Here is a 26,029-nt window from a genome sequence, read left to right as displayed (position 1 = left end):
TGATGTTGATATCTACCCTGATGACTACATGACAAACTATTCTGTATTTTTATTGTGTTTTTCAGGGAAAATACTGTACACCAGAACTTTATTTTGAGTTTGTATCTATCATGGTTAGAGAGCTCACTTACATTTATTTATAAATTGAAGTCCATCCATCCATCCATTTGCTTCTGCTTATCCTTTTCAGGGTTGCGGGGGGCGCTGGAGCCTATCCCAGTCTATCATGATTATGGAATAAAGAATTTCCGAATCATTCAAGTGGATGAATCTAATATTTTGAACTGGCAAGGGCTTATTGTTCCTGACTGTGCTCCATATGACAAAGGAGCATTTCGGATTGAGATATAAAGTGAAATTTTAACTTTAATTGATATTTTACTTTTACTATTTCAACCAAAAAGTTTCTACACTGTTTGCTCAGTTGTCCTCAGTTGTGCAAAATTCACAATAACTTTCCCCTCCCTTTTCTTGTGCAACATCACCCATCATGATGAGGCAAGACAGGATGATATAAAGAGTCATGGTCGACAATCATTCGCACCCTATGTTTCAGTCCTGTGTAAGTAGCTTATATGAAAATATAAGACATAGGAATGGGAATGCTAACAATGAGGATAACTTCTACAGCCTTTGTGCTTCTCATCCAAACATTTTTCTGTTTGGCTTCAAATGGTACGGTAATCCAACTATTAATTTTATTTTTTTTACTCTTTTACAGAGCATAATTAATGTCCTGCCTGTCTGTGCTATATGTAAGATTCTTATGCCCTCTATTTCTCTATCATCCTCTATAACCTATGCTTTGTTTTATACATCAGCAACAGTACTGTTTTTCAATATTTTTTCTCTACAGATCCCCAATTTCAACTAATTAACAGGGGCACTGGCTTTTGTTTGGTAAAATTAAATAACTTCTGTTTATCCATGCGCTGGACATCTGGGGATCGACTTTTGGTTCAGTATAAGAAGAAGTGCCTGGGTGTTCAAGGGAAAACTGTGGGCAGTGAAGTAAACCTCTATGATTGTGATGAAACCAGTGAGCTCCAAAAGTGGGAATGCAAGAATGAAACTGTGATCGCTCTCAAAGGCCAAGAACTTTACATTAACCTCACTGCTGATAACTCGGCCGTGCTCTCAAATAAAGTCGGACCCAGTAGCCACCTTACAATTTCTGGGACTTCCAGTGGTGCTTGCACAAGAACATATACAGGTAACTGAAATATTAATACAAAAAAACATTGTAAAGTAAATCATGATTACTTTTGTGGAAATAATAGTAGTGGCATAGTAAATTTGAAGATTTTCATATTTAGTTCCAAAATAGTTGTAATGCAAAGATAGTGTGTCAAATGATTACAAGATGATAAAAGTATCATTTTGCTTAAACTATTCAAGCTATTCTTTGTTCTTTTCTTAAACGTGTTCCTTATTTTGGTCCTTCAGAACTTTACACCATTGAAGGAAATGCAGCTGGAAGGCCGTGCATGTTTCCTTTCTTCTACAAAAGCAATTGGTACTCGGAGTGCACTGCATTTGACTCTGCAGGGAATCGTAAATGGTGTGCGGTTGAAACAAAATATGATCATGAACTCTGGGGTTATTGCCCAACTAACTGTAAGTACACAATAAATTCTAATACAAGTTTTCAGAGTAATAATCTACTGTATAAGCAGACCACCTGAATTTGTGTTTGGATGTGGACACCCAAATTAAAATGTTGAGAAACACCATCTTGCGGTACAAGTTCAGTGCAATGCTATAATACTTTGACTGTTTTTGTGTCACAGCCAAAGAAACCTGGAACAAAGACCCCACAACAGGAGCATCTTATCAGCTCAACACACAGTCAGCGCTGACCTGGGATCAGGCTGACGCCAGCTGCAAACAGCAGGGTGCCTCCCTGCTCAGTATCAGCAATCCTCACGAGCAAGCGTATGTTTCAGGTAAGGTAACAAATCTCCACAGTACACTGAATGTATTGAAAACCAAACGATTCATTTAAGCTGAGAGAGTTTAAAATAGCTAAAACTTGAAACATTCAAGTTGTTGTGGTCTGTAGACTGTAGACACAGCTCCAGCTGATGATTATGTTTTGAGTATTACACTTGGTAACTTTTTGTTTTCTCTGTCTCTTTTCTCTGTTAAACTCTACTGACAGCACTATTAGGGGCAAATAGGGGACAGGAGTACAAGCTCTGGGTTGGTTTGATCTTCCAGGATTTAGATTATGTGTGGAAGTGGTCTAATGGGAATCCTTATGCATATCTGAATTGGGACTCAGGTAAGTTTTCTTTCAAGTTTCAGGAGCTTGTGTTACCATTCTGATGATAATTTATATTACTATTGTTAAATTACCTCAGCAGTTCATCTTGATCATGTTTGCCATCTGTTTTTATTTATATAAGAAATGTTATCTGTAAGCAAGTAAATAATTTTTTTCCCTATTTCTCATAAATTTCTTCCACATGGGCGTGCCAGCCACACTGCAGATGTAGCAATAATCAGAGAACTTGTTATTGGTCAGCAATTTCAACAACTGCTAAATTATTGCGGTGGCGTTGTGTATCACATAACCTTGTCACTCTTGGGTAGAAATCATAGGCTTCTACGTCATTTCCATTAAAACTAAAATGCTTATACATGATACACACTGTGCTTCTAAATAGCTGGAGAATCTTGTGAATGGAAAGTTGCCGAGTCTCATCTCATAAGTGACAAGTATCATTTACCATCACTGTACTTTAGGACATCCAGTTTCTAATCCAGGATATAAGTGTGGAATTATTGATGGCGCTGTTCAGTACTCTTGGCAAAGTTCAAAATGCAACAAGAAACTGGGATACATCTGCTACAGTGAAGGACCTTTGGCTGCACCTACTGAAGGTATAGAAAAAAATCCCTTCTTTTCTCTTCTCTTTAAAAAACTTGATTGACACCATTTCTTTGACCTTCTTCTTTTGTTCTTCTTATGCTTCATAGCTGCTGAGACCGGATTCTGTACAGCACCCTGGATCCCCTACAATGGCCACTGCTTTTACCTTTATCGTAATGAAACTAAAAAATGGTCTGATGCTCAGAAAACTTGCCGTAAAGAAGGAGGAGACCTAGTAAGCATTCGTAATGTGGAGGACCAAAGCTTCATCATCTCTCAACTTGGATATGGTATGGCAATAAAAACTTCTGAGCACCATTTGCATTCCTTTAACATAATCTTCACCCAACACTTTTCATATTTATCTTGTTGGTAATTTCCCGACATATCTGCAATTGCTGGTGAGTAACTCAAAATTTTTTGAGGCACGATCTAATATGATTGTGTTGGTGTGTTCCTGGATCAACAAAAGTAATGTTTGTCCAGGTTCAACATTGCAAGTTATCAATCACATTGCAGTGATGTCATACTGTTGTGATGTGGAAACACCATCACACCACACACCAAACCCTAACCCCACACCCCAAACCTTAACGAAGAGCACATACTAATGCTGAACCTCATATAGACTGTTGATCCTAGACAAACATTATTATGTTGATCTAAGAAAAACACCAACAATTCAATTTTATTTAATTTATATACCGCAAATCACAGCAACAGTTACCTCTCTGAACCATAGTCGAGGGGCTTGGAAGCTGAGTGATGTGTTTCCCATTCTAAGTTTAAGTTTACTGTAGGAGCCACAAGTAAACCAGCAGGCTGAGAGCGAAGTGCTCTAATAGGGTGATAAGGTCATTAAGACAAGATGGCGCCAGGTTATTCAAGACCTGGTACGTAATGAGAAGGATTTATAGTTCGATTCTGGATTTAACGTGATTATATCAGATAGTCCATTTCTGAGCACACATCTAACCTCATAAAACTAAAGTCAAGAGAAAAAAAACAAGAAGTCAGGTGACTGAATATTGAACAAATTTATGCTCCTTTATACTTCAGCCCTAAATTCACTTCAATCCACTTTACTGAAAGATGTAAATTCCACATAAATATGAAGTTAACTGTTAAAGTTCCAGGAAGTGTTCAGCTTGTAATTAAGTCATAAGAAGTTGTCTCTCCTTAATTTTTAAAATGTCTAATTTGAACATCACACTGAGAAGTTAAAACACACTCAAACACAGATATTAATGAATATCTTATTTTATAGCTACACACATAATAAAAATTGTGAGCAATCTATTCTTGGAAATGTACAGCAGCCCACCACCTTCAGAAAATCCAGGGCTCTCACAGCTAACAGTCATTTCAGACCCACCATGCAGACTTTCTCTTTAGAATAATGACCGTTTATTAGTCAGTCATTCTGGGAATCTTGCTATTTTGGACACAAACTACGTTTTTATTTTTGTCGCTTCATAAGCATTCAGTCGCTTTCTGTTGTCTGATCCCTGTATCGCTGCACATCATCCAGCAATTCTGGCAGACAATTAGCAGCAGTCTAAAACTTAAGTGTAAAAGTAACATCTAAAGAGTAGCAAATGAGCAGAATGTATCAAGAAGATTATATAACAATTAATGTCATTTTCTGTCTGCAGCGTCCACTGATGAACTCTGGATTGGACTAAACGATAGGAACAGAGAGAGGCTGTTTGTCTGGAGTGATCATTCTCCTGTGAGTTACACTAGCTGGGACTCTAGGGAACCAACTGTCACCTCTGAACAAGAAGACTGTGTTCTCATCAGAGGGGAGGTAAGGTGCACAATGTGGGAGTGATTATTGATGATTATGACACGCCAGCTTTTTTCTGTAACTATGCGTCCACTATAGGTCCATTATTATCCAGGAAAATTAGGTCTTTGTTTTATGATATGCACTGTAGCCTGCCTATCTCTTGTTAATTTCAGTTTCCACATGAATTTTGTTTTTTCCATTCTTGCAGAATGGAAACTGGGCTGACCGTGTGTGTGAAGAGAAACATGGCTTTATCTGCATGAAGACAAGTGACTCTGAACCCTCTGGAGATGAAGTGGAGCTGAATGCAGGCTGCAAAACTGTATGTGAACTTTTCAGATATTTTCCAAAGAATGTCTTCATCGGGTTGGTCTGAATGATAAGATAAGATAAGATAAGATAAGATAAGATAAGATAATCGTATCTTATCTTATCTTGTTTATAGTAAAAACAAAAGAAAGCAGGCCGAATGTCCTGATTAAGAGAACGTCTTATTTAGTCATTGCAGTTTTAGGAAAAAAAAACAACATTCCAGTAGAGTAAACAATTAGTCACACTGATGCAGAGTGATTCTGCATTCTGGTGTTTTACTCCTTGCTATTACAAAAAGACAGAAAGACAACATTTAACAGGCTTGAATAGTTCTCCAACTGTTGTTTCTCTGCAATGCAGGGTTGGAAAAGACATGGATCCTACTGCTACTTTGTAGGGACTGAGACAAAGACGTTTCATGAAGCCAACGATGACTGCAAGAGCTCAAAGTCTTACTTAGCTGATGTTTCAACTGGGTAAAAAAGTTTTCACAACTCCTGAAATGTTTAACATAAAAAAGCCTCAGGTGTAAAAAAAAAATTGTATATGTAATTTGGCATCAGGCAGCCTCTAATCCGAGTTGTGTAAATATTTCCAGGGTGGATAATGCTTTCCTTGTAAGCTTGGTGGGACTGAGGCCAGAGAAACACTTCTGGATAGGTCTCTCAAACCTGAAAAACAGAGAATATTTTATGTGGACCAACAATGCCTATCCAAGATATACTCACTGGAACACTCATATGCCAGGTAATGAAAAATGTGAATCTATATGTAAACTATAGTTGAGAGATGTCTTCACAAATAACAGCTAACAGTTTCTTTTATAACACAAGGTCACGTGCAGGGCTGTGTTGCTATGGCAACTGGGCATTCTGCTGGCCTTTGGGATGTGTTGCCTTGTACCAATAAGGAAAAATACATCTGCAAACACCTGGCAGAGGGGGAAGCTTTAACCCCTGCTCCACCAACCACTGCCACACCTAACTGCACAGATGGATGGATTAAGATACGATCAAGACAAATCTGTTATAAGGTACTGTGGCTGCAACAGTGATCAGTGATCAGTTTCATGTAAGAATGTTTTCACTCCCACCAAACTACACTTGTCAGTTGGATCATTTGTGCAAAATAAAGTATGTATTGACACATGACAAGAGGCATCTGCTTGTGATAGCTTTCCAGGATGTAAATATAGATGGTATTCCTTTTAGCTGTAATATCACCTTTTGATTTGCAGAGCTAACTTCAAAACTGGCCCACAAAAAAAAAAACACCAAAAATGTCTAAATGGATAAGCAGAGGAAAAATATGTTAATTTTGTTTTCAGGTTGTGTCCCATCAATTTCATAATACAGTGGTCCCCAGTTGATCGCAGGAGTTACATTCCAAAAATAATCTGCAATAGGTGCAATCTGCAAAGTAGCCAACTTTATTTTTTACAATTATTATAGATGGGCAGCACGGTGGCACGGTGGTTAGCACTGTTGCCGCACAGCAAGAAGGTCCTGAGTTCAATTCCACCATCAGGCCGGGGTCTTTCTGTGTGGTGTTTGCGTGGGTACTCCGGCTTCCTCCCACCGTCCAAAGACATGCAGTTTGAGGGGATAGGTTAATTGGATAATCCAAATTGTCACTAGGTGTGAGTGAATGTGAGCGTGAATGGTTGTCTGTCCCTGTGTGTTGGCCCTGCGACAGACTGGCGACCTGTCCAGGGTGTACCCTGCCTTTCGCCCTATGACAGCTGGGATAGGCTCCAGCGCCCCCCGCCACCCTGGAAAGGAGAAGCGAATGGATGGATGGATATTATAGATGTTTTAAGGCTGTAAAACCCCTCACTACACACTTTACACACTTTTTTCAGACAGGCATGAACATTTTCACACTTTTGTCTCTTGTTTAAACTCTCAAAGCTCAAACCATCGTAGAAAAATAAGTGCAGTATTGTGGTCGCAAATTTTGAAGCCATCCTGATAACCTTCTTCCACCAACAATGTGGTGATCCAAATCCAATTAAAATCAAGACACTCAAAAAGATGCTCTGTAAAAGAGTAGAATTCTTGGAACAGAGTTTAATACACTGAATCATATGAACAGCAGGAAAAATACATACAGACATTTAGCAAGAAAATTACACAGCAGAAAACAAGCAAAGCAAAAACCCCGGGGTGTACAGCCTTAAGCACAGACAACAGAGCGACACAGAGACGGACAGGAAGCAGCAGCAGGAGGAAAAAGAGCTCTGGGGGTGTCCTCTGGTCCCCTAATATAGGGACCAGTATCCCCGCCCCCTGCTGCTGGGTAACTTTCCCACACGCCCAACACAGCTGCTGGGGTCAGGTAGCGGCCAAGGTCTTGGCCAAAGGCCAGTCAGGACTCTGAGTACCCCTTGCTCTGGCTTATCACAATAGGTCATGACACGGTCAAAGGTCACACATTAATCCTAATTATTAAATCTTATACAGCAAGTGGCACAATCTTATAACATATAATCTTATAACTACATAGGTTACATGCTTTCTCATATATAAAAACACTTCAGTTTGGGTTCAAAGTGTGTGTGTGTGTGTGTGTGTGTGTGTTTATTTTGTATGGTATTTTATCGTGATGTGTTCAGGATCTCTGTTACAATGTTACTGTTTTGGTTGTGCTGCATTAAAGACGTTAAATTAATTAATTAAGTAAATTATTCAAGAGAACTCTCCCCCTACATTAACTGCCCTGTTACAGTACCAACTTAATAAACCTCGGTGAAGCAAAATGTCTTGTGCTTAAGACTCCACATGAAAGTTAAAATATATATGTTCAGTGCGCATAGATATATAGTGTATATAGTTACATAGTTATACATATCAAACAAAAATCCACCACAGTATTATAGAATGAAACCAAAGGCACCCGCAGGTGCCTTTGATGGTGTAAAATGTTTCATTGACATCGTTGTGTTTGCTGGGGAGACAACTTATAAACATACAGTACAGCACTTCAGAGTCACACTGCTAGCGATCGAAGATTTATGTCAATTTGCTGAAAGCATTCTGTACTGTACAGGAGACACGGCACGAGATTGCTGACAATGGTCTACAGCCAATCAGGACGCAGAACACAATGCGCTGCAAAAAAAAAACCCAACAAAAAAACATGGAAAATTGCACAAAAAAAAATTCTGTGAAACAGTGAGGCCGCAAAAGGTGAACCGTGATATAGCGAGGGACCACTGTATCTGTGACAGTTGTGACTTTTTCTAACAACTTGACTTTCCTTTTTATTAGTGATTCCTGATCATTCTTCTGCACAAGGGTTTCTGTCACTTCCCATCTCATAATCCTTTCTGTTGTAGAAGGATATGATTATTCTGTGATCTTATTCATAATAAGGATGACATAAAAACAGAGATGACTGCCCAAGTTTAGCATGTAGTTCTAAATGTACAAATATTACCAAAGCTTTAGATCACAATTCAGTTTCTTATCTTTTGTTTAAGATCTTTCCAGAGGCTTCAGAAAAGAGAAAGACCTGGTACGAGGCTAGAGATCACTGCAGAGCCATTGGAGGAGACCTAGTCAGCATTCACAGCAGTGCTGATTTACTACCGAGGCAGTTTGAACGGTACAGTGTTATCTGGTCTACAATCAGAGCTACATAAGATAAAAATCTTTCGTAAAGTACACCTCCAGCCTAAGTCACACATTAGTGGCAGTCATAGATTCTTATCATTCTTAAGCAATGAGTTGTGTATAAGCATAATCACAGATAGAAAAAAAGAAACATGCTTTTACAAAATATTTATGCAAAATAACTAAATAAAAGGTCTTTGAGAAAGAAAAAGAAATTACACAAGTATAAAAATTTAGAACATACATTTGTCCATTATAGGCGTAATCAATACTGGATTGGACTTAGTGCTCCCGACCCAGGCACAGGTTATGTATGGAGTGATGGATCCCCGGTGAGTTTACAGTTTTTAACTCTCTACAATGGTTTATGTAGCCAAAATGATGATAACGATCAAGATGATGATTATTAATATTACTGATGTTACAGCTGCTATTACTGCTGCTACAAATACTACTACTACTATTCATAATTATCTTATCTTTGTATAAAGGTAAACTTTCAAGAGTGGGAAGATGGAGAACCAAACAATGAAAATAACGCTGAATCATGTGCTCAAATGAAACGCAATTTACGAGGAACAAATTTCTTTTGGAGTGATGTGCACTGTGAGAAGTACAATAGCTGGGTTTGTCAGATCCATGCAGGTAAAGCATGGTCACAGTTATACAATTGTTTAATAACATTTTTTTTAACTACACATTTATTGTTGTCTGGCTCATGTATTCTCACAATGTCAATCAAGGTGGTCACTAGTAACTCAGCACTACTCTGTTTTTATTCCTTCACAGGAGTCACCCCAAAGCCGGCTCCAGACCCTGTCACCCCTGGTAAGTGCACCAGTGTGTTGAGGAATTTGACCACATTGCCAGACAGCATCTTTACATGACTGTTTACTTTCTATTGGGATTACCAGGCTGAGACCATTATGTATACCATGCTGACAGGGAAACTGATGTCTCATGGATGCTGGTTTTCTGCGAGGCAAATATTTGAAAATAGTATAATATAATTAATATAATAATAATAGGCTAAATAGTATTATTGTGTTTTGTTTTGTTTTGACCACTAAGCTGTTAAAGGCTGATGGCGTACTGCTGTAACTCCCACTGGGCAGGCAGATGGGATGGATGGGTGTCGTGTTTGTGAATGCGATAACTTGAGAAAACACTTATGTGGGATTTATCTGTTTTTCAATTCAATTCAGTTTTATTTATACAGTGCCAAATCACAACAGCATTCGCCTCAAGGTGCTTTACATTTTAAGGTTGACCCTACAATAACACATATAGAGAAAAACCCAACAATCATCAAATCAAATCAAATCACTTTTATTGTCATTTGATTTGATGATTGTTGGGTTGGGTCATATGACCTCCTATAAGCAAGCACTTTGGTGACAGTGGGAAGGAAAAACTCAATTTTACCAGGAAGAAACCTCCGGCAGCACCAGGCTCAGGAGGGTGTCAATCTGATGCGACCGAATCTCATTCATACAGTATGAACATTGTGTAGTTTAAGGAAAAGATGAAAAACATGCAGTTGTTGTTGATAATTTTAAATTCTCACTGTGAACAGCTGGAAAAACATGAGGTTTTTTTTATACAAAAAAAAATACATTTACATTTATACATTTACAGTGATTTTATAAAACTTTTTTTAATGTTTTCTAAACATAAAAATAATTGAGAAAGAGGGTAATATTACTTGAACATTTACTGAAATAAATTGCACATTTCTTATCTTTTCTCAGAGTATAACAAGACCTCTGATGGGTGGCTAGAATGGAATGGGGCTCAGTATTACATTAATGAAAACTTGATGGCCATGGAGGACGCTCGTACCTTCTGCAGACAGAGGCATGGTGACCTGGTATCTATCAACAGTGAAGCAGAAAGGATATTTTTATGGAAACAGGTGAGCAATGGCATTTTTAAAACATTTACCAAGGCAATGGGTAATTAAGGTATAATTGTACAAAGTGAAAGTTTTACTATGTATCCATGTTTTTGTGCAGATTTCAACAGATTATCTGAGTTCTTGGATTGGCCTATCTGTAGATCTTGATGGAACATTTCAGTGAGTATGAATTTAGTGACAAAAATGTAAATGCAACACAATTAACTTAAATTTATGTAACAGCAAGTTAAAAATAGAGAGTACTTAGTGCAAGGCAGCATGTCAGATAAGTATACCAGTTTTAATTTCATTCAATTATATCTTGAGTGTTTGATTTAAAATAGACTGTTCTGATATACAAAGGGGAAATTAAATGTTTCATATTGTCCAAAATACTTTAATGGTAAATGGCCTGTATTTGTATAGCGCTTTACTTAGTCTCTAAGGACCCCAAAGCGCTTTACACTACATTCACACACACATTCACACACTGGTGATGGTAAGCTACATTGTAGCCACAGCTGCCCTGGGGCGCACTGACAGAGGCGAGGCTGCCGGACACTGGCGCCACCGGGCCCTCTGACCACCACCAGTAGGCAACGGGTGAAGTGACTTGCCCAAGGACACAACGACCGAGACTGTCGGAGCCAAGACGAACTGCCAACTCTTGAGCCACGATCACCCCGTGATAAGCTCTAATTGCAAATGAAGATCTATTTGCATTTCTATTTGCAAAGCTTTGTCGGTATTTGTAAAATTTTGGAGTTTCCTGTTTGTAATCTTTCCCATCAACTTTATTCAGTTATTACAGCTAAAAACAACAAAAGTGTGACCAAAAAGAAGACGGATAAGAGTATCTTTAATGAACCCAGTATGCCACTGTCTTGGTAATATTGTTACAAATCTTTTACAGATATATTTAAACAAATTTATTTTCTGTGTTACATTAAGGTGGATGGATGGTTCTCAGTTGTTGTTTCAAAGTTGGCAGGAAAATCAACCTGACTTCAAGAACTTTGATGAGAACTGTGCTTTCATGGCATATCACAATGGTGAGTGTACCGAAATATGATTCAGTTTCACTGAAATACATACACAGAACAAGTGGTATCACCCAGAGATAGCGCTCAGGCGAGCTCGTCACAACTAGCCCTTCAGTTTTAATGGCACCCTAGTTTTATGACAGTAATACATATCCTTCACACCCCATACACACATATAAAACAACAGCAAAAGTACAGACATTCTTTACTGAAGCAGAAGTAGAAATACTACTATTAGAAAATACAAGTTAAATTAATGTCATCATTAAAAAGTCACCGTAAAAAAAGTCAAATGTAGTCACAGTCACACACTGTTTTTACTTTAAATCCATCACAGTACAGCAAACTAACCTTTTTATCCTGCACTTTTAAATAACACACTTAGTTTACCTCAGTTTGATTTGCATTTTTCACATTATGAAAAACAACCTACAGTGTCACATATACAGACCCAATATCTTACTTAAAAACCTACTTAAACGTAAGGTTTAAATGAGCAGTACTAACTTTAAATCTAAGCTCTCTTCTTCCTCTCCTCTCCTGTCTTTGTCATCTTTGTCATCTTCTGAGTGAAGTTAGCTCTCTTTCTTTTCTCTCCCTGATAAATACAGCAGTTGGGCCTTCAGCTAGCAACACACTGTGAGACAAACTGCACACAAACAGTTTGTGTGTTTGCTCATGTTTGCTGAGCTGACAGAAACTTTAAATTTGAAATTGCCACTTAAAAAAAAGTCACTCTCAATATGCTAATTCCTCTTTTGTAGCACTAGCTAGATGCTAAAGTACCTAAACCGCAACGTACGGACCCCTGCAGTTGTTGCGGTGTTGTGACAAAAAAAAAAAGAAAAACACCATCCCACCTATAACCCCTGACTTTGGCATACATCATCTCTTTATAAGTCATCCTCTAGAGCAAACACATGAACAGGATTACCTTTCATGTGTTTCTGTCAGAGGTGGGACCAAGTCATTGTTTTGCAAGTCTCAAGTAAGTCCCAAGTCTTTATCCTCAAGTCACAAGTCAAGTCTCAAGTAAAGTCAAGCAAGTCAGAGTCAAGTCGCAAGTCAAGACAGACAACTTTCAAGTCAAGTCCCAAGTCCGAAACTTTGAATTTCAAGTCCTTTCAAGTCTTTTTTTAACCCTCTGGGGTCCCGGGTATAATTGGCGTTCTTGACTACTTTTGATTTTACTTCTATATTTCACTTTTAAAATATGTTTTTCTTGCCTTGTTTGGTATCATTATTTACAGCACAACCTCAAATATCTGAAATTTGAGTTATTTTTTCATTTTGGTATACTATATTAGCACAGTTGATCTAAATTCAGACAAAAATTCAGAATCCGAGTAGAAAAAAGTTATATTTTTTACATGTTTAACGAATCATTTTCATAACTTGAAATGCAAATAGAAATTGTACATTTCTAAAAATTATGCACAAGTTTTGCAAACAACAAAGTTATATGGTACTATTTACCTAAAAATGCAGCCAAGGCCTCAGGCGTTTTTATATAACCATTTAAATCTATTTACAGAACAATCAGGTGTGCTGCATCAAATAAGAAGGCACACAAATTATTTGTGCCAGTCCAAAAATGTAGTTTGTGTTCAGTATAAGACAGAGGAGAACACCACAGGCCTAAACCCTGCAGGTCTGACAACTGGAGGTGCAACACTCCAGTTTTCTATGTGGAGACAGCGTTTACACTGGGATCTGCCTTTGACAGCTTTTTTTTAGATCAAATATGAAATTCAGCAGTCTAACCGACACACAATACAAAACAATAACTACACAACAAACTAACTATAGCCTCCAAACACGCTAAACGTCTCTAATGTCTCACATATGAAAACTCTCTCTCTTTCTTCTTTCGCTCGCCCGCTTTCCGTTGCGGGTGTCACTCCTAAAACTTCCCTTCTCCTAAACAACCAAATGTCACATGTTGCCTTATCATTTTTTGATTGGCTGACATGGTAAACTCTAACACCAATAGGGAAGGGTGTTTTTTCTTTTTCTTTTTTCACTCGCAAGTGGAGAGCGTATGCTAGGCTGTCTGTAGAAAACGCCGTTTTTGTCTAGCATCCCTGTTGAGAATAACCTTTGCAAATAAACAACAGCTAATAATATAAGATCAAAGTATTTTATTTGATGTATTGACATAAATGACAGAAGAAAAAGGCCATGTATAGCAGGACTACTCAATTACACACTAAGGTGGGCCAGATTTTCTAACCAAAAAAACATTTTCCTGGCTCAGACATGCAAAAGTTAAACATGACCATACACTAATTGCAAATTAAACACAGTGATTTTGAATTGTGATGTGATGGTAAAATAAATATTTGTCAGTCTAAACTGGGTTAAATCTACGGGGTTAATGATGGGGAGAGACGGAGAGAGACTGAGTACAGCTACAGAACCCACTTTCTGAAACGGACCCTGCTCACCATTCACCGACAATTCTGAGCTAACAAGTTGCATGTTATTCTTGGATGCGCTTGCAGGACCGGATTTAAAATAGCATGACAAACATATCATACCTGTTAAAGCCAAACAGTATCATCAACGTAGCCCGAAGAACATTTGCTAATAAGATGAAGTTAGCTAAGTCAGCTACTTCATCGGAGCAAAAAAAAAAAAAGCACCACCTACCGTTCTTTATGCAACTTCAAATGTCGGACAAAGTTGGAAGTTGTTCCATCTCCGTCTGCGATTCTCTTCTTGCATGTTTTGCATATTGCATTTCGTTTTTGTTGACTACTTCAGTAGTTTATGTACCCGAAAGAAATTACTCTTGGAAGCATTTTTGGCTCGAGCGTTTTGTTCTTGTTTTTTCAAATCTGGTTAATTTGATTGGCTGTGCTACAGCCCACGCTCACATACATACGGAGTGTGGTAAGAATGAATGAATGAATAAAGTGAATTAATGGTCCGCACTTTTTGTATAATATGTATGTTAAATTTTAGATTTGGGTAAAATATCAAGTCTTTTCAAGTCCAATTCAAGTCCCAAGTCACTGGTGTAAAAGTCCAAGTCAAGTCACAAGTCTTACAACCTTTTTTCAAGTCAAGTCTAAAGTCATAAAATTAATGACTCGAGTCTGACTCGAGTACAAGTCATGTGACTCGAGTCCACACCTCTGGTTTCTGTTTAGGCTCAAATCAGTTTGATGTCTGGAGGCTCGTAGTGACGAAATAATAACTTGACCCATTTGCATTAAAGCAATAGTAACGAGCCTGTTTTGAAAATGTAAGAAGGAGAATACAGATATTTGTTTAAAAATGTAGAGAGTGAAAGTAAAAAAGTATGTAGAAAACAACTACCGTAGTTTTCGGGTCATAAGCCGCTACTTTTTTCCCACACTGTGAACACTGCGGCTTATACTGACATGCGGCTAATGCATATTTTTTTTCATGCGGCCAAAAACATTTTGCCTGGTAACAGAAGACCAATCAAAATGATCAGTAGTATATATACGGTATATATTTTTACCGGTTGTTAAGAGACGTTGTAATGTTGTTTGTGTACTGTTCTGTAAAAAAAACCATAAGCAACGTAATTTGTATGTTACCGATACGTACGTATACTCAAAGGTAGCCGTTTTACAGGCGCTGTTCGAGGAAAAAAGAGCATTTGCAGTATGTATTTTGGTATGTTACCATGTTTATCTTACCTTACGGATTAAATGAAATGTTAAAAATCCTCACGTGTAATATTTCTGTGTAAATATCTCATATTACAAGTGAAACGCATACGGCTTAAAATCCGGTGCGGCCTGTACAAGTACAAAATTGATTTTCTTTCTACAATTAGAGCATGCGGCTTTTAATCAGGTGCGCTGTGTAGTCCGGGATTTACGGTACTCAAGAGGCAAGTTACAAAAAATAAAATGAGTGAAAGCTAGCGTGTGTGATATCAAAATTGATTGAAGATTTTTTAAATTATTCATTCAAGTTGATCATGTTATTAATTTAATATACTGACCTGGCTTGCAGGATTCTGGCATGACTCCAGCTGTGGGCTTGAGTATGCGTCCATTTGTAAGCGCAGCAGCTCAACACCTGCAAACACCACTGCTGCAGTGCCTACAGTGCCTCCCAAAGGTGGATGTCCACATCCCTGGAAAAAATTTAACTCTAAGGTCAGATGTCTTTTCATGTCTTTTAATCTTTCTATTATTTACTATGTTCTTAGTGCTTGAAACACTATATTGATCTTTTTCATCTTTCAATTTTAGTGTTACAGCATCATTGACAATCAGAATTTAACATGGCACGATGCAAGGGAAAAATGCAAACAAAAGGGTGGAAACTTGGTGTCTATTACTTCAAGAGACGTGGAAGGTTTGTTTCATTTTCATTTTACTCAAATAAGTATTTCGATTTTGTTACCTTCTCCTCTTTTGTGGTCCGTTTATGATACTACAGCTACAGCTCACAAAGCCAACAACTGTTTTAAACAAGCTATATTTTGCCATCCTTTGAAGATTCATCTATTCCCAATACCTAAAGTTACCACTGAATTTCTGTTGTTGTGCAGTTTTGGCTTAGCCACAAGTTAGAACTGATACCACGGTGCACTTTTATTTGCAAGAAAATATCTTAACCATAAATCTTTGTCTACATTTTCAGTGTTTTTACTGTCTCAAATGGCTGATGCACCTACTACAGACTTGTGGATTGGTTTATTTCAGTCACAGTGGAGAACTTACTGGACTGATGGACAACGAAGGTCATACGTCAATTTGGGTAATGATGTAAGTGGGAAAATAGTAATCTGTTCTCAATGAGTAAAAAAAAAATCATGCTGAAAATAGTGATATAGACTGGGTAATGTGTTAGGAATGAACAGATTTCACCTTGCTTGATGGAAATTAAAATGATCAACCTACAGAGTGGCCGAATTCAAAGATTTGCTGAAAAACAAATTTGAAAAATGAGACAGCAGGCCAGTCCATTTTGTTGAACTTTTACTGCAACAACTCGAAATGGTGCTCAATTAAATGTTGTTTAATTGAGTACTGTTCCTCCTTGAACAAAGGAGCAGATACTGGTCCTGCTGTTGAGTTAAAGACCTTCTACAGGCCTGCCCAGCTCTTCCAGAGTAACCTCCTGTCTCCTGGAATCTGTTCTATGCTCTTCAGATTGTGCTGGGAGACACAGCAAACCTTCTGGCAATGGTACATATTGATGTGCCATCCTGGAGGAGCAGTGACATTAATTCTAGCCAAAGGCAAAACTAGTGAAAAACACTTGGAAAAGATGAGTAGGGAAAAATGTCAGTGTCCTCCACCTGTAAAACCATTCCTGTTTTGCAGGTTGTCTCACTGTTGCCCCTCTAGTGCACCTGTTGATAATTTCATTAACCCCAAAGCTGCTGACACTGATTAACAACCTTCTCTGCTAATTAAATGATCAGTATCCCAGAACTTTAACTGACTCAATGCTATACTTTGGTTAAAAATGTTCCATTCATTTTTTGAGCAGTGTACTTGCACCATGTAGATACAGTGTATATTACCTATTGTGAAGGGTCAGATGAATTGAAATAATCTATAATTGTATATTTTTATATTTTCAAATAATTAAATCTTTGTGTTTGTATTGCAGCATTGGTACTGGTATTATAATCAAAAGGTAAGCAGTTTTTAAAGGTCCAAGAATGCCCTGTGTTCCCTGACACAGTTCCCTGTGTCATCAAGTATCATTATTCTCTGTTGACCCAACTCTGTTTCCACAGAAAAACTGTTTTGTGATCAATACCAAGCCTTTGGTTGGTATTGGGAAATGGATTCAAAAGTCATGCAATGACACCAATGGATTTATCTGTCATCGAAATCTTGGTGAGTCCATTTCTACCCCCAGGCCTGTTGCCACCCAACTTCAGCTGCAGCTCCATCAGACTCTCTCTAGCTATTCTAAAACAACAAGGAATTTGACTTTTCATTCCTATAATTAATATCTATATGTATAAATAATATATAACAACAACAATAATAACAATAATAATAATAATATCTATGATCAAGGGTATGATTCAGCATTGGAAATAGCTATAATAACCTTTTAAGAATGATTGAGTAAAAAAATAAAATTGTTTCTGTTCTCATCCTAAACAGACACATCTCAACCAGATCCTCCAGAACCAACAATTTCTACTAACTACATCAAAATACTTAATGACTCCATTAAGGTTGTTCCTCAACAAATGAAATGGGATAAAGCTGCAGAGTACTGTCAAAATGACGATGCCCTCCTAGCTAGCCTAAGGAATGAGTGGACACAAGCTTATGTTGAGCTGCTGGCGCTGAATCTCAAGGCTCCTCTTTGGTTTGGATTACACAAAGCGCAGGTAAACTTTTACAAATATATAAAAAGTACATAACTAATAGGGCCAACCAATTTGAAACTTCTGACTCTGGTAAAAATTCAATCCAAAACCGACTTATGGGTAAAATAAGTGCAAAGATTTTTTCTAACGAAATAATCTGTAATTATGAAAATAAAATCGTCGTTGATGGATAAATATACTGGTCGAGTTATTTATCCACTCATTCAGTTACTTATGAAATGAGATTATCATCCATCCATTTCAACTACATCTAGTTATCCCTTTTCATAATAAGTCTGCCAGCATCACACAAAGCGCAGGTAAACTTTCGAAAACATAAAAAGTTCATAACTCAATAATAGGGCCAACCAATATGAAACTTCTGACTCTGTTAAAAATTAAATCCAAAACCTACGTATGGGTACAAAAAAATATTTCAACAAAGATTTTATCTAACAAAATAATCTGTAATTATGAAAATGAAATCGTCATTGATGGATAAATATACTGGTCGAGTTATTTATCTACTCATTCAGTTGTTTATGAACTGAGATTATCATCCATCCATCCATTTCAGCTAAATCTCGTTATCCCTTTTAAAAATAAGTCTCCCAGCATCACGCAAACACATTTGAAGTTGCTGTGTGTTTACATTCTGTACTCTCAATCATGGCTGACATGACTGACCTTTATAAAGCACTGGCTAACTTGACTACAAATGTACCAATAAATCTGATATAAAGTCAAAGTCAAAGTCAAAGTCAACTTTATTTGTCAATTCTGCCATATGTACAGGACATACAGAGAATAGAAATTTCGTTACTCTCAAACCCTAGATGAACATTTAAATATAAGAGAGTGATTAAAAATGCAAGTAAAATAATTAAAATAATTAAAAAAAAAAGTAAAATTTGAATAAATACAGTACAATTTTACATATACCAAAAAAAGCTATACAATATACCATATACAATATTCAGGTAACGGTAAATGGCATTGAGTGTAGACCAGGCAAGCAGTTGCACATTATGCTGTATTCCAGCAGGGAGATGCTCTGTGTGAGGAAGGCATGTTAAGCAGCAGCACCTCTTATGTAACACAGTGGACAACACATAGGTAGAGCCACAATCAAGACAACGAAGGTGGAGTGAAAACACAGTTTCTCTAAAGCTTCTAAATATTGCATTCTGCAAACACAATTCACTGGCTTTTTACCTACAAGCAATGTATAACTTGTTCAAAAAGATTAATCATCTAGAAAAGCAACTTTCTCACTTACAACCATTCACTGCAGATGTTTTAGAGAACAACAGTGTGTCTGTCATGATGATATGAACAGGCCGACGGCTTTTCCCTCTTTTGTTAGTAAAAACCAGTTACGCTGAACAAAATCACAGGGAACATTATGTTCTTGACAGCTTCTCCAGGTCCCTTCATGTTTGTCACATGTGGTCAGGTTGAACATGCTCTCATCTGTGAAAAGCACAGGGCGTTGGTGGTAGACCTGCCAATTCTGGTATTCTATGAAAAATGGCAATTGGGTTCCACGGTGCCAGGCAGTGAGCACAGAGACCAGACTGCTCAAAGAAGTCCTACCATTATAAATGCTTCAATCTTAATCAGCTATGTACCACAAGCCTTTAAGCTGGGAGTGGTTAAACTGTTACTTAAAAATCTTAAAAAGCTCCAGCTGTCTTAGCTAATTATAGGCTGATCTCAAACCTACCTTTTATCCTAAATCTCTTGAAAGAGTACTTATAAAACAGCTAACTGTTGGCTCGCTGTTAAATCAAGAGTTGAATTTAAAATGCTTCTCATCACATACGAGATCTTAAATAATCAGGCACTGGGGCTGCCACAAACAATTATTTTGATTGTTGACTAGTCAACCGATTATTTTTCTCGACTAATCAGATCATGCATTCATTGGACGTAAAACGTATAGCTTATTGAACCAGCATGCATCTGCTCTTATATAACTATCATTAGCTTACAGCTTGAAGTGTTAAAGGTATGTGCCAACTAAAAATAAGGACAAGCTGACAGTTTATTATTGCTCTTTACTCCCTAAAATATAACAGAACATTGGAGTAAATTCTCGACCATCTCACACTTCTGTTCAGTTAGTTTTCTGTTTGACATTTATTCAGCTGTGTAAAAAAAAAAAACTATAACTTTAATGTCAGTCAAACTGATTTACTGAGGAACAAATAAAACACTGAAAAAGGCCATGCAATAACATTTTTAAGTTATCTAAGTGACTCATTTAACCTGAGTAGCAAAAGATCGCGGGGATCTGAAAACTGTGCCGGGAGTTTGGTGTTCTTGTTGGCTCTAGTGAGCCTTGAACCCCGGCTAGCTATCGAGCTGGTGGGTAACAGACGTCATCTTGCAAATATGTGATGTCTTGATAAACCGAGCAGATATTTAAAGTTTACATAGCTACATTCTCACCTGAAAATATGTTAAAAGTTTATTTTGTGACCCAGGAAGAGTAATAAGAGTAATATTAAAACTAAGTAGCTACCGCAATTGTTGGAAACTCGAAGTGGCTGGGCCGTGCTATGAATCCTAGGATAGGTTGGGCCACGAAGGTTACACTCGACCCATCCTTCAAATCTGGGGAAATGAAGGACGCATTTGATGGCCGCATTTGGACAAGTCTTCAAATTTGGACAGCCTTCGTTGTGTCGTTGTAACGTAATCGGCCTACAAATACGGCCTCCGAAGGATGAGGCCCTTAAATTTGGACACAGCTAGAATACCGGAGACTGCTTCTTCCTCTTCTTTGGCATTTAACGGCAGCTGGCGTCCTTGTACATGCAATGCTGCCATCTTCTGTTTCAGTCAGTTATTACTCTTAAATCCTACTGCTTATTCCTGCGTCTTTCAAGGACTTACAAAGCTTCAAACGACATGTCGACTATTAAATTAGTCGTCGACAATTTTTGTAGTCGACGTAATCGTGACTAGTCGACTAATCTTGGCAGCCCTATCAGGCACCATCTTATCTTAATGATGCCATACCCACATAGCAAAATTGTATGGCCAGGATCTGGCCCACACAATGTGCTTACACATATATACCCCCACCAAAGGGCCGTCATTCCTTGCGGTATGTGGGCCATGTGTAAGTTGTGTGCAGCCACGGGCCAGTTGCAGACACACTGCTGGCCCTGTGCTGGCCCAGAACAATTTCAGCTGTGGCCCCAGATGTCAGTCTAATGTGTACCTTAATCAAGCCATGTAATGACAACATGTGCTGGAACATAATAGTGCAAAAGTAACATGACGAAACTCTGTTCAGACAGTGAATGGATTGACTCTTTCATAGCGCTTTTCTACTCTCCCAGATTTCTCAAAGTGCTCTATATAACATGCCATATTCACCCACTTTCACAAAACTGAGTGCTTCCTAACTACATTCATACACATTCACACCGTGCAGACTGGAGGAGCCAGGGATGGAACCACTGACCTTTGAATCAGTAATGTGACCTGCTCTACCGACTGAGCTACAGCCACCCAGTGGAAAGCCAGAGTAAATTGTCACTAGGTTTTGGATAAAGTGTACACTCACAAACCTGTGAAATCTGCATTTGAAACGTTGGCTACTATAGCAGTATAGTATAGTATGGCATTTGGGTCTTCTAACTAAAATAGGAAAGCAGGCCAGACCTGCTTGCTATGTGGGTATTACTGTAGCACCCCATTAGAACACTTGGCTCTCAGACTGTGTGGGCAAGCAAATAGGTAGGGCTGGATCAGGTGACCCTGAATAAGACCTTTCTTCTCTCATTTGAGAAGCTTCTTCAGCTCTAAGAGCAATTGGTGGAGAGTCACAAATTTTTAAGCCCTATTAGGAGTGTCCCTAATGCACTTTACAGGGAGGCCCAGAGTCGTCTCTATTTTCTGAGGCGGCTGAGGTCCTTCAACATCTGTAGGACAATGCTCAGGATTTTCTGAGTCTGTTGTGGCCAGTGCTATCCTATATGCTGTTGTATGCTGGGACAGCATGTTGAGGGTTGCTGATACCACAGTGGAGGTCCTAGCCTGTTTGGTGTTCTGGGTGAACACCCCCTCTGGCGCCCCCCACCCCCCACCCTCTACCCCACTCCCAATTTGAGCTAAGGATTGTACATACATAATATATTTTACTATAAAAACTGTTGTTGGAACCATTCTGAATTTAACCAGATAAACAAACACGCACACACACACACACACACACGCATACAGACACACACACATATATGTATATATATGTGTATATACATATATATATATATATATATATATATATATATATATGTATATATATATATATATATATATATATATATATATATATATGAAGAGAGAGAGAGCATGCATAGTATGCAAACGGCTTACAAACAGCCATTATAATTCATCAGACAATTAGAATAGGACAAATGAACAACTGACAATGACTAATTAATATTGTGCTGAACACAGTCCAAAAGATTCACTAAGCTACATCAGTGTCTACTGTTTACTATCATAGCCAAATGGCTAACAAACGTAAATGGACCTTTTCACTATCCCTACTAATTAGTGTTATCTTGTTGTATCTCTGTTGTGTTCAGTGCTATCCTCTATGCTGTTGCATGCTGGGGCAGCAAGTTGAGGGTCACAGATGCCAACAGACTAAATTAACTTATCCGCAAGGCCAGTAATTTTGTGGGTATGGAGCTGGACTCCCTTAAGGTGGTGTCAGAGAGGCCAACTTTTGTCCAAGATAAAGACAATGTTGGAAAATACCTCCCACCCACTCCCTGACATACTGGCTAGCCATAGGAGCACGTTCAGTTAGAGACTGACATTACCAAAAAGCACCACTGAATGACACAGGACATCATTCCTGCCTGTGGTCACCGCCCTGTACAACTCCTCCATCTAATACAATGTAAACACTACAATAGTTACATCCTTTTGCACACACTCTTTCATACTCTGTAATGTTTCTGTCAATTTCTTGATATTTATTTATAATCACCTCTGTCAACCCTGAATGTTTATTATTTGGTGACTTGTATATATTGTGCTATTCCTCATATCTTAACATATTGTATTGATAAATAGTCTAGTTTGTTTTTGTTAATGCTACTGTGAGCAACTGTAATCCACATAATTTCTTTAGGGATTAATAAAGTATTCTGAGTCTGATTCTGATTATTGATCCTCTGCCTAATCACATGAGCCAAGCGGTGAAAACAGGTGTGGGTCACAATCAGCCAAGGTTTCGGGTGAACCCATTGTTAGATCTTGCACCACCCTATCATGAGAGGGCGTTAAGACATGTGGGAAGGGATCTCAAAATTGGATTACAGATGAAACAGATGGTTCCTATGGTTCTGCTAGTTGTCTTGATTGGTAACTGCTGTCTCATTAATCTTTTCTTTCAGATCAATGGTTCTTTCAGATATGTTGATAGATGGCATTTAACATTCAGTCGATGGGGTAAAAATGAACCAAGCAAGCACCGAAGTTGTGTATACATGGATGTGGATGGAAGATGGAAAACCACTCACTGTAACGAGACACTAATGAGTGTTTGCATGAAATCTACAGGTACGACCAAACGCTGGCTAATAGATAGCCTATAACCCTGTAGTGACTGGCATGTCTGTTTCATTTATACTTGAATCACTGTTGAGAAGCGTAAATTACAGATCACAGGTACTGATATCCGTAAAATTTTTCTCACACACGCACACACACACACACACACACACACACACACACACACACACACACACACACACACACACACACACACACACACACACACACACACACGTTTGTTGTCAAAACAATACATTGCAAAGTTTTAAAAGATGTAATTCATTGATCTCATTGACATCATTGTCTCATTCACAGATGTGCTGCCAACAGAGTCGACTCTTTTTCCAGGGGTTTGCCCTCTAGACCCAGAGGCAACAATAGAAAACAAGAACTATATCTGGGTACCATTCAGGGGTTACTGTTATATTTTTATCACAGAGCAAAAACGCTGGCAAGAAGCATCTACCAGCTGTGTAGCACATGGTAGGCGACTTATCTGAAAGATATCTGTATGCAATAAATTGCTGTAGTTTTCATTAACAACTGATTTGTTCTGTTAAGGTGGAATGCTTGCCAGCATTGAAGATTCCTCTGAGCAAGAGTTTCTTGAAAGTAACCTGAGAACTTTTCAAGATAGTTACACATCTTTCTGGATTGGCCTGTTTAAAAATCATTTCAAAGGTGAGTCATTATTTATTATTTATGGCAAATAATAATAATTATAATAATAATAATAATAACATATTTTTTAATCATTTGTTTTTAACTAAATTTTCAGTTCAAAATAAATAAGTTTTTTAAAATGATGTACACTGTTTTTCTGTGTATTTGCCTGCAGAGGAATGGCTCTGGGTGGATAAAACAGTCATTAGTTACACTAACTGGGCTGAAGGTCAACCTGTTAATGGCAGCAGATTAATCCGCAGAGGAGAGATTAGTACATCAGATGGGACATGGAAGGATATTGAAATGTGGGGTCAAAGACCTTACATCTGCAAGACACAAAAAGGTTAAATAATCTTTATTTATAACAGTGTTTTCTCCTTTTCTTTTCTGTAATGATATGAATCTCTTGTAAGATGTTCACAACAGACATGACACAGTCATATGAATCCAAAAGGAATAACTCTTGTTAATATGTTACAAATGCAAATACCTGTTTACTCCACAGCAATTTACTTTTATTTTTAAATGAAGTAGAACTACTTTTTGATAAAGCGTCTTATTTGATCGTTCTTCTTTTCTTTTTGTAGTATTGCTACCAAAGCCATCGCCATCATCGAGTAAGTAACACCTCTTTTAACTCTTTATTTTACATATTTTATTTCAAATTGTTACAAATGTTTTTAGCTGATTACCATCTACTTTTTCACTCTGTACAGAAACTGGATTACCTCATCATCAGCGTGTCTATATAACCACAGCAGTTGTGTTAGTCATTACTGGGATTGCAGTGGTGGCAGTCACTGCTGTCTTCTTCTTCAAGAAATTTGGTCATCAGTTACCCGCCCCTAACACCTTCGATAACCCGCTCTTCTTCAGCAGTAAGGTGTCACAGCCTGAACAAGCTGACACCAATATTCTGGTAGAGAATGCAGCAGAAAAGAACACTGGAGATTGAATCAGTATGTAATTTAAATATTTTGGGCTCATTTGCATAGCCCATATGATTTCCTAGTATGTTATGAAAATTTGAGCTAAGGTGGCAGTAAATGGCTAAAAGCATATTTGAAACAACAAGGGAGAATCATGTTTAACCAAATATGTATGTTATGACTATGAAAATTGATTAAATTTGCTGTATTTTGTGAATGTAAATATTAAAAACATTTTTGTATATGGACGGTGGCACAGTTTCCTCACAGTATGAAGGTCCTGAGTTCCATCCTTTCTCCCATAGTCTGAAGACATGCAATTAGTGGGGTTAGGTTAATTGGTGAATCTAAATTGCCCATTGGTGTGAATGTGAGTTTGAATGGTTGTCTGTGTCTATAGAACCTGTTCTAATAGTACTTGCTTGGATCAAATCGCTACAACTTGATTCCGATCAACCAGTTTTCCATTACAATCCAGATAAGGTATTACAATCCAGTACTAACTTATGTGTGTGGTTGTCGTTATAGCAATGCTGCTGAGTGACGTAATTAGTGCGACACGAACGCTACAACAAAGGTGTATGTCGAGGTGACGATATACCTGGGGCTTGGTCTGTGGCTTTTCTTCAAATTCACAGGACCGCAACATTGTTTTTTTTGTATTTCCCTCGTTGCCAAATTTAAAAAATGGCAGTTTTAATTACTGGGAATGAGAGGCTCTAATGACTCATTGAGTGACTCCACTGACCAGGCAATCAGTGGCATGCAGTTTGATGACGACACATTGCATTACCTCACATCGCTTGGAACCCCGGCCAAGCAGGTGCTAAAAATGTACCTGGTACCATGTACTATGACCTGATGGTAAACTCTTAAAACCGTGGCGAACCGTGCAGAGTCGATCCAAGTAATAATAATAATAATAATGGACTGGATTTCATATAGCGCTTTTCAAGGCACCCAAAGCGCTTTACAATGCCACTA

The 26,029-nt window shown here is 38.0% G+C and overlaps 1 protein-coding gene across 1 annotated transcript; it reads left to right on the top strand.

Moving 5' to 3' along the window:
- The first annotated feature begins 551 nt into the window (after positions 1-551).
- Positions 552-25,293, top strand: LOC116327673 (macrophage mannose receptor 1-like). The gene is made up of 31 exons (XM_039601947.1): positions 552-675; positions 857-1,213; positions 1,447-1,617; positions 1,791-1,946; positions 2,162-2,284; positions 2,749-2,886; positions 2,983-3,165; positions 4,531-4,685; positions 4,876-4,989; positions 5,340-5,455; positions 5,578-5,726; positions 5,813-6,012; positions 8,461-8,585; positions 8,853-8,925; positions 9,085-9,238; positions 9,383-9,421; positions 10,345-10,508; positions 10,609-10,670; positions 11,442-11,542; positions 15,530-15,675; positions 15,772-15,877; positions 16,166-16,290; positions 17,144-17,170; positions 17,274-17,376; positions 17,653-17,885; positions 23,291-23,456; positions 23,766-23,933; positions 24,012-24,131; positions 24,289-24,459; positions 24,704-24,733; positions 24,833-25,293. Exons 1-31 carry the CDS (start codon positions 597-599, stop codon positions 25,069-25,071), a joined length of 4,293 nt encoding a protein of 1,430 aa, XP_039457881.1. The 5' UTR covers positions 552-596; the 3' UTR covers positions 25,072-25,293.
- Positions 25,294-26,029: the final 736 nt, after the last annotated feature.

Source organism: Oreochromis aureus, linkage group 18 (assembly GCF_013358895.1).
Source record: "Oreochromis aureus strain Israel breed Guangdong linkage group 18, ZZ_aureus, whole genome shotgun sequence".
NCBI lineage: Eukaryota > Metazoa > Chordata > Actinopteri > Cichliformes > Cichlidae > Oreochromis > Oreochromis aureus.
This window is presented reverse-complemented; position numbering and strand designations above follow the sequence as displayed.